At 32.6% G+C, this 10115-nt stretch overlaps 1 protein-coding gene across 1 annotated transcript; it reads right to left on the bottom strand.

Annotated features, from left to right (window-relative positions):
- Positions 1-715: 715 nt before the first annotated feature.
- On the bottom strand, positions 716-7894 carry LOC132057507 (uncharacterized). Its single transcript, XM_059450137.1, has 14 exons — positions 7479-7894; positions 5227-5354; positions 4925-5110; positions 4754-4822; positions 4601-4657; positions 4449-4502; positions 3905-3967; positions 3722-3784; positions 2588-2752; positions 2110-2265; positions 1729-1809; positions 1558-1619; positions 1319-1457; positions 716-949 (listed from the first exon to the last, which is right to left on the bottom strand). The coding sequence occupies exons 1-13, from the start codon at positions 7648-7650 to the stop codon at positions 1376-1378; spliced, it is 1338 nt and encodes a 445-aa protein (XP_059306120.1). The 5' UTR covers positions 7651-7894; the 3' UTR covers positions 716-949; positions 1319-1375.
- Positions 7895-10115: the final 2221 nt, after the last annotated feature.

Genomic DNA, 10115 nt, shown 5'->3' with positions numbered 1-10115 from the left:
ACAATTTATTATTTGTTGAAATATCAGTGACTTCACACACACACATGTCATCGAAAATATTGAATTTAGTTGAACCCACTAAGCAAAGGCTCCATCCCCCATTTAAACCTCAAAACCTTTTTTTAATTATTTAAATAGATTTTGACTTGATATGCCGCAGAGAGAAGGGTGCCTTTAGAATTACAACATGCAAACAATTTTTTTATGAAAGTAATGTTTGAGTCAGCTTGCACGCACCTCTACTATTCCACCGAGTACTTACTACCTTCCACCAGCACAAATACGGGGTAATTATGTTCATTAAGGCTAGGGCAAAAAGAAAGAATCCACCTAGTGTTTTTTGGCTCTTTAGGCCCCGTTTTTATGAAAGTTGTTTGGAGACATCTCTTCATTAAAAAGGACACGCTCTTGGATGCATAGCTTGTAAAAGAAAAAAAAAAAAAAAAAAAAGGGGGGGGGCCCGATGCATTGCTTGCAAACAATATTCAAAATCAGTTTCAAGAATAACCGGTTGTTAACCAAAACCCTATGCCAACATAAGGTCTCATGTTGCCTATGCTGGATTAACTGTATTCTAGGCCGGAGCATTGATGAACCGAGTTTAAAGAGGGCTGATTGTTTGAGAACAGATTAAGGCAGCATTAAACGCATGTTGTTGTGTGGAAATTAAAATAGCAGTCTATGAAGTTTAATTAAGAGCATGTTGGACTGATAATAATACATGAATAATGAGACTATATATGACTATATATCCAAAGCCAAAGCTGTGATACACCAACACAAAATTTTCAAACCTAAAGTTTTTGTATCCCCATTTTTTTTCGCTTTATACACAAACCAAAAAAAAAAATGAAAAAAAAAAACTTAGGAGAGAGCTTCATAAACAAAGAAAAGAATTTGTAGATGGACAAATATTTCCAAATACCCAGGGAGAACAGGACAGCCAAATCTGCAACAAACAAAAATACCATATTTCAGATTAAGACACCAAGCAGTAAATGACAAGAATGTGAGTACACATTATACACCAATGAAAAAGGCATTCTATGCTCTCTAGTAAATAAAAGAAAAAACTATACTCCCTCCCCCCGATATTCGACATTATTTGACTGGGCACAGAGTTTAAGAAATAAAGACTTTTGAAAACACGAGCCAAGCCACCACCATCAGCTTATGATTTTCGAACCTAATATCGCAAATTTGCTCTGTTCCTTCTCAGACGGGATAAAGGGAGTAGATATCCTATGCAAGATGGACTATGCATCCATAGACTAATCCACACCTGTTAATCGAAATAGGGAATAGCTGAAAGTGCTACCTGTGAACTATAAAAGCGTGCCTCAGTTTTGATAAAAAGAAGTCAACTTCCTTTGTCCTACTCGTCCGGATGTCCCCTCTTGGCCTTACCACGTGAATTGGGCGAATTACCAGTGTGATCGGATTCCTTTGCCTTTGTACTGCAATAAAGAATTTTAAGAAAGAGAACTTTGAGCCTCACATTGCACAATGATAATCTTTACTTAAGGAAATGAGGGGCAGATTAGATGTTGTACTAACCAGAAAACAGCAGACAAAAACTTGAACAGAAATATAATGGGCAAAGCCAACAATGCTGATGCCTACAGCACATAAAATCAACCGAGTTTACGATTATCAGATACATTAAATTGGAGGAAAAAGTGGAGATATGAAGGACTGCGCAAATGAAATATGCAAACAGATACATACGGCAAACCAGATCAGCTCCTTTGTTGCGAGAGATCTTGTAAGGTCATGATTCTCCAGTGTTTCTTTGACTGTGCCTTGAAGCTTCACAGTATATGAAACAATGTTTTTCAAATGATGGACCAAATATCCAATATAATATTTGCCAAATCGATCGAGTTAACGTTGATATTGATAAGCCAAAGAAAAAAATACAGGAAATTTTTCAAAAGGTAGAAAATAATGACATTCTTAAACTATAGGAATATCCAAATATTATGCACAAGTGGTTGAGATGGTAGTAGAAATGTGGAATCTAAAGGGAGAATATGACTTCTTAAACTAATGTGAGACATTTTCCTGAGATCATATTTCAGGGATTAATGTCTTGTTACTTTCTTGTACCTGATTATGGTATGTAGTTGCAGACTCAAGGAACTTCCCATAATGATGAACTGCCACCTCTGTGTACGGCTTGGCAGCAACACGAACTTTTTCAACGTGTGGTCTTGCAGCAGTGGCAACCTGGTCAATGTACGGCTTGCTGAATTTCTTAATTTCCTGTAAGAAAACATTTTTCTGTTCAGGGATGGTGGACTAACAGGTAGCAGTATGCTTTTAGACATGCATGCCAAGATAGGGAAAATATTAGGGATAATTACATTTTTGACCGCCGTAAAAAATAATAGCCGGCAAATGTATAGGTTTTGTAAATTAAGTATAAAAATACATATAATATACATTTTGCAAACATATAATATACATAATCAGTGTATAGGTTTTGTGTATTTTGGCTAGTGCCCATAAATAATTTCGGCTGACGAGCTTAAAAAAAAAAAAAAAAAACCATAATGTTATTCTTAAGCAGGCTGGCGGATGCTACCTGAACATGAGGAGTTGCTAGTTCTTGAACCTTGACAATATGTGGAGTTATAACGCCTTTAGATGTATCGTAAATTTCAAGAGCTCTTGTAGTTAGCAATTGTACATGTGGCTCGGCGGTAGTGGAAATCACCAACCACTTTTCCTTTGCAACTGGTATCCATTGCTTCAAACAGTAGAGCAGCACAGGGAACGTCAGCACATACCCCAACTACTAATACATATTGGATAATATAAAACTCCAAAGCGAAAGATGAACCTCCATCAAGAAGAATTATTGAATATTCTTTAGAATTTAATAGTCACTCTTATCACTATTTAGCCTCTTTATATTTGTAAAGGAACTTTCTCCAGAAAGATCTGTTGATGATCTACTACTTAAACAGACGACGTTTTACCTCACAAGGAATGAGAAAACCTCGGTATGTACATCAACACTTGTTTCTCTATAGCAACAAAGATTTTGCGGTCAACTAGCTTAGCATGCGATATTTCACCTCGCAAGAAACAAATAGCTCAAGGATAGATTTGTATGATTCCTTGTTCAGTAAACGCTGGGATTTTCAAACCAATCTCGGTTGAGTTTCGAGCGAATTTCTTCAATTTTGAATAAGAAGTTAGGCAACAATATCTGCAAATACTCACATCCTCGCCTACTGTAGTTGAATTCACTATAAAATACTTTTTAATCTGTCTTAAAAACAATGCCTCTTTCCTGATTTGGCAACTCTTTGATTTCAACCTCCCACGCCATGTTTAAGACTACAAGATTAATTGCATTTTGATACATTACATATATCTCGTGCTAAGTCAAACTAAGACAAACAAATTGAAACGAGGGAGTATAATATATAATGATATTTAATACAACAACTGTGGGTCAATCCCAAATAAGTTGAGGTCGGCTAGATGAATCCTCACAAACCATGTTCTCCATTTAAGCTCATCCGAGGCCAATATTATACAAAACAAATAAAATACTAGAAGTTATAATGATAATAAATAAAAACAAAAACTACGACCATGTAAAATAAAAAATAAACAACTTCTTTGCAAGGTCATGGAAATGTTGAAGTTATAAGTGAATGACACAATCTTATAGGAAAGGAAGATGTTCAACGTTAATGATGCTTACTGTTTTGATTGTTTCAACATGTGGTGCAGCCCATGTTTCAGCTTGGGCCTTCTTTTCAGTAGCCTGAAAAGCAAATAAAAGCGATAAGCAGGTTAAAACTGGTTACTCGGACAAGAATCCATTAATAACAGTAGCACACAGCCAACTGGGCTATCAAACAGCCAAAGAAAAGGAATAGTGTACCTTCTGTATCACTATGTCCATAGCAGGTTTACCGTGCTCCTCCCAGTGCTTCTCCAAAAGAAACTGCAGTTCACACACAATTAAAAATGTCAGCTTCTGCCTTTCCATACAGAGTCTGGCACTTTTCTTGTCTGTTTTGCTCTTTCTTTATCGGGTTATAATGATTTTGTGACTTTTCTGAATTCTTTCTCTCGTCTTACTACTGTTTATCAACAAATATCGTTGGATGAGGTTATGATTACTTTTGAGTAATTAAGTAAATAAAAGTGTGCTCGCTCTAACAGCTTATTGTATCAGAGCAAGCATTGGTCCTGGGATCGAATCCTACTGCCACCCATTATCAAAAAGAATATCCAGTTACTTGGCCCATGAAAAAAGAATCAGGCCCTCATGTGAGGGGGCGCGTTGAGAATATAATTAAGTAAATAAAAAAGTGCTTTTTTCTAATAGCTTAAGCTTTTCGATGAGATGGTCACACAATTCAACCATTACTACTCCAATTTTAGAAGTTCTTCTAGAAAAACATGATGGTTTGTCCAAATACCTGGAAATGAGTCAAACGAACTGCAAGCCAAGGTGGAAGCCATGCACCATGAACCTGATTTTTGCATAAAAGAAAAGCTCATATTACCAGGCATGTAGGATGGATCACATGATAAGATGCATGTAGCTCAAGCATACACCAAGTAATTATACCTCTCCGAGCTGCTGAGCTTTTGACGTGGCTTCAGATCTAGCTCTAACCATTTCCTCCTGAAAAAAGAGTATAAAATTGGAGAGGTATTAGAAATTGTATCCTAAGCATACAAATTTCTAAAGTTTGGAGTTATGTCTTTATCAAGTGCATGCCTCAGCAATCTGAAGAGCCCGTTCAGTTTTTCTTAGTTTTGCATTCTGCTCGTCAACGGTCTTTTGAAGCTGCATAAACCAAAAAGGTCATGGGAACATAATTTCATAGTAATAGAAATAGTATAGACTAGTCCATATTATGTGGAAAAGGTAAACACATGAGAAGCTTACCTTCTCAACTTTTGAATTTAATTCAGTTACTCTCTTCTCTGCTTCATTAATCTGGGTTCCTAACTCTTTTTTCTCCTTATTCTTCATATCAACTTCCTTTTTTAGTGTCTCGACTTGTTTTTCTAGTTGATCAACTCGTGCATGAGCCTTTTTAACTTGTTCCTCAGCATCCAATGAACTTTTTTTCTGGTAGAACAAATTATCAAGTCTTTGAGAATGTGTTGTAGAAAACATTATTCAGACATTTTAGTCAATGTAAAATTGCACATTCAACATTAGTATGAAGAAGTTAGACGACTCACTCGGAGAGAAGCTATCTGGGCTAGCAATGAAGCAATTGTCTCTGATTTCTCTTTTATCATATCCTCCTTGGCAGCAATGACTTCATCCTTCCGTTTCAGTTCCACGGCCGTGTCCTCCACATTTGATTCTTCAAAAGCAAAAACTTTTTAGTGGACAGGTGGATAACTAATACACGGTATAAATAATCTATCCAGAAACCAAAAAGAACAGTGATCCAAAACCCAAAAAGTAAAAATCATGACTCTGCCCATATTTCTAAATATGGAAAGTAGTTTAACACCAAAGGGAACAAATGACTTACACCACTTATGAGCAGAAGCCATTTTCCTTTACAAAGATCACATCTGATACTTTACACCACTTGTTTTAACCGACTCATAGATATCATTATCAATCTTTATAATTCAAAAAAATACAACCAAAACATTATCATCATATTCTATCTTCCATGCTAAGATATTATACAACCAAACAATGGAAAATTTTCAAGAAAAAGGATACTCCAATTCAAAACATATTCCAATGCACCTTAAAAGGCTAGACTTTTTATCAAGTAATCCACACAGAAATTTGAAAGGGCAAAATTCAAAACTAAACAAACCCCAATCACAAGGGTAAAATTCAAAATTTACTTTCATGAAATCAATGTTCCCCTATGTGGTTACATTTAGCTGTGCTAAAAAATTTTAAAGAACATAGTTTCCACCAAAAGGCAGCAAATGACTTTTACCACTTATGAGCAGAAGTCACTTTCTTTATAAATTCTCTTACTACTATATACCACTTGTTTTAACCAACTCATATATATCATTATCAATCTTAAATACAAAAATATACAACCAAAAGACATCATCATCACACCCTATCCTCCACCTTATACAATTACTCAACCCAAAAATGGAAAATGATCAAGAAAATGATCCTCCATTGCACCTTAAAAAGCTAGAATTTTGATCAAGAAACCCACACATAAATTCAAAAAACACACTTCCCCAAACACCCACAAGGAAAAAGAATATAAAACTAAAAAAAAAAAAAAAAACTCAACCAAAAAGGCAAAATTCAAATGTTCCAGAAAATGATCCTCCAATTCAAAATATTCTCCAATGCACCTTATAAAGCTAGACTTTCTATGAAACAATCCACACATTAATTCAAACAAAAAAAAACTTCCCAAACACCCAGAAGAAAAAAGAATTTTAAACTAAACAAAAACTCAACCAAAAAGGCAAAATTCAAATGTTCCAGAAAATGATCCTCCAATGCACCTTAAAAATTTAGACTTTCAATCAAATAATCCACACATAAATTAAAAAAGGACACTTCTTGAAACACCCACAAAATCAAAATCATAAACTCAACCAAAAGGCAAAATTCAAATGTTCCAGAAAATGATCCTCCAATGCACCTTAAAGTTAGACTTTCAATCAAATAATCCACACATAAATTAAAAAAGGACACTTCTTGAAACATCCACAAAATCAAAATCATAAACTCAACCAAAAGGCAAAATTCAAATGTTCCAGAAAATAATCAATGCAAAACATGTTCCAATCCAATGCACCTTAAAAGCTAAGCCTTCCAATCAAATAATTGACACATAAATTCAAAAACACACTTCCCCAAATACCCACAAGAAAGAAAAAGAATCATACAGTAAACAAAAACTCAACCAAAAAGGCAAAATTCAAATGTTCCAGAAAATGATCAATGCAAAACATTCTCCAATGCACCTTAAAAAGCTAGACTTACTTTCAAATAATACACACATAAATTCAAAAAAAACACTTCTTGAAACACATCATAAACTAAACAAAAAGGCAAAATTCAAATGTTCCAGAAAATGATCAATGCAAAACATTTTCCAATGCACCTTAAAAGCTAAGACTTTCAATCAAATAATCCACACATAAATTCAAAAAACACACTTCTTGAAACACATGATAAACTGGAAAAAAAAAGAAGGCAAAATTAACTTGTTCCAGAAAATGAGCATTTCCTAATGCATCTTAAAAAGCTAGACTTTCCATCAAATAATCCACACATAAATTCAGAAACCACACTTCTTGAAACACATCATAAACTAAACAAAAAGGCAAAATTCAAATGTTCCAGAAAATGATCAATGCTGAACATTTTCCCATGCACCTTAAAAGCTAGACTTTCTTTCAATACTTCCTAATACACACAAAAAGAAAAGATCATAAACTAAACAAAAACTCAATCAAAAAAAGAAATTTGCAAATCTAACCCAAAGATTGGATCTTGGACTTAAGATGATCCATCTCTGAAGAACTAGAAACATCATGGGATTGAACCACTTCCACTTCATCATCCAAAGATGTCTCAGCTTTGATCTGTGTAAATATAAATGCAATACAAAACAATATAGTGAAGAAAATGACCCTTAATGATGATGCCATTACAAACCCACAGCCTAAAAGAAACTAAAGGCTGATAAGGTGATCAAGAAAAGAGTTATAACTATGAAATGTATATATAAAGATATAATCTTTTTTGGGTAGCTATAAGCAAATCTTGTTTTGGAATTTCCAAGAATGGGAATCTTACAAAGGTTAAAAAAGGAAATAAATTTTTTATTCAGCTGAAGTTGCTCTTGTAGTATAATTATGAGGTTGTTTGGGTAGTTGGGTTTTTTTTTTTTTTTTTAGTACGTGTCTGGTAATGATGGAATATGAAGACCATTTGAAATCTTGATAATGTCAAAATTGAACTAAAGTACAAGTGACCAATTGTAATGTAGAATTCTGCGTAACTTTACCATGTCAGCTCAACTGCTCAAGCACACAATGAACTACTTTTGGGACATCATGTGCATTAATGGAAGAGTAATCAAACTCATTTTTTCAACATTAGCTAATTTACCGTTTAATATTAAAATGATGAAATGTTTGAACTTTAGCCGCCGTATGTGGATGCACTTTACGAAAAAATTATTGCGTGACACATGAAATTTTAGATATTGCATGTCTAAAGTTGTTCCGAAGTAGATAAACATGTAAAAATATAGAAATTTATGACAAAATTTAGATAATGGCACTAATATTGAGTGTCTATATATGCACTTCTCCGGAATTTGAATTAGACTAGTTAGTATGTTTTGGAAATCAAATGATAAAAAGAATGAATCTTTATACAAATAGCTGATTAGGATTTACTGTTTATTTTGATATACATAAATTATGTATTGATTATACATTATTATATACATATTATATATTAATTATTATACACTACGGTGGTTGGTTGGTGACAATCCACATTAATTATTAAAAGAAAATAGGAAACACGTGTAATAGTCTAAACTACAAGAAACACGTGTTATCGACAAAATTTGTATATACCGATACTTATAAATATTTAATTAATATTTAAATGAAGAGTATGACTACACATAATTGAACTTTTATAATATCGTGCTTGCTTTAATTTAATAAAATATCAACACATGTTGGATAAGACTGGTGCTTGCTTTAATTTAAACTATCTGCACTATCTCCCCCCAAAAAAGTTACAGTAAAATTTAGAAGAAGAAAACAAAAATAGACAGGAATAAAAAATTTTGGACGTTAAGATTTGCTTTTGAATATAATTCAGTAGATCTTATTGAAATTAGTCTATGGAAATGAATTGTTTTGCTCTCACCTGCTTCCCTTAACTGTGAACCCTTTTAGATGAGATGATTAAAAGAAATCAATAGGTATCAAGTTATCAAAATTATTCTAAAATGTTGAAACTGATTTTTTTTTTAGTAAATATTATGTTTGATTGGATAAAAAAGTTGAAAATGGTCACAAATTGTTGGTGCATTTGATAAAAGACGTTGATAAATATTTCTTCAGTTAAAATAACTAACTAAAATGTCCTTAAAGATATTTGCGAAAGTACATATATTTACAAGATGAATGGTGAAAATGAAACCGAAAGACAATTAGAAGCTCTATATGAGAAGAGTATTTTGAGGTTCACAAAAATATTAGCGATTTAAAAACAAAAATGCCTATAAGCAAAAGTCATAAGTGAGTGTGAATAATATATAATTTTGACTTATTCTAACATATAAACATTCGACTTATAATTATTTTTTAATATTAACCAAATGTTTAAATAAGTAAAATAGTGTTTATGTTGATTTATAGCACACCTTCTATATATCCCAATGAACATATGCAACTACTTTTCAAATCAGCTGTACCTTCTTTAGTTTTTTATCCCTTCCTTTTACTTTTTCAAAGTTTTTAACTTTCGTTTACAAAAATTATTTTTACCTGTCTCATTTTATTTGGTGATATTTAACTGGCCACGATTTATAAAATAATATTATTAAAACTTATTTATAGCTATAAATTATCTCTTTAAAGATAAAATAAAAATTTAAATATAAAAATGTCTTTTTAGACAGATTAAAAAATATATAGTACCAAATAAAATGAGACATATGAAATACCTTTTCTCTTTTATTATATCTTTTATAAATCTCGCACTTTCTTATTTTAGTACAATAAGCTTATTTTATTTTATTTTGACAATAACTGCAATGAGCTTACACAAAAGATATTTCTTTAGTTGGTTTTAAGAAAGTTGTTTAAAACTTGAAAATACTTTTGTGTTGTTTGAGAAAATACTACTTTCTGCGTCTTGATACTCTTTTCTATTTTAGTCAGTTCCAAAAAGAATGACACATTTCTATATTTAATAACAATTCAACTTTATAAAATGATTTTTAACCACACATATTTCTATGATTTGTTTTACACCATAAAATCTTCATTTATTTCTTAAACTTCGTGTCAAGTTAAACACCATCGTATAAAATGGGACGGGTCAGTACTATAGTTTTTTAAGGAGAAAAAAACAAATCCACTTT

Source organism: Lycium ferocissimum, chromosome 1 (genome assembly GCF_029784015.1).
Source record: "Lycium ferocissimum isolate CSIRO_LF1 chromosome 1, AGI_CSIRO_Lferr_CH_V1, whole genome shotgun sequence".
Taxonomy (NCBI): domain Eukaryota; kingdom Viridiplantae; phylum Streptophyta; class Magnoliopsida; order Solanales; family Solanaceae; genus Lycium; species Lycium ferocissimum.
This window is presented reverse-complemented; position numbering and strand designations above follow the sequence as displayed.

Excerpts from the sequence above, each read along its gene's own strand:
- LOC132057507 (XM_059450137.1), bottom strand. The coding sequence starts at position 7,650 with ATGGCATCATCATTAAGGGTCATTTTCTTCACTATATTGTTTTGTATT. Across the intron at positions 5,355-7,478 it reads GTCCAAGATCCAATCTTTGG|AATCAAATGTGGAGGACACG; the intron begins GTTAGATTTGCA and ends TTGCTTTTGAAG. Across the intron at positions 1,810-2,109 it reads CAACTACATACCATAATCAG|CTTCAAGGCACAGTCAAAGA; the intron begins GTACAAGAAAGT and ends TATACTGTGAAG.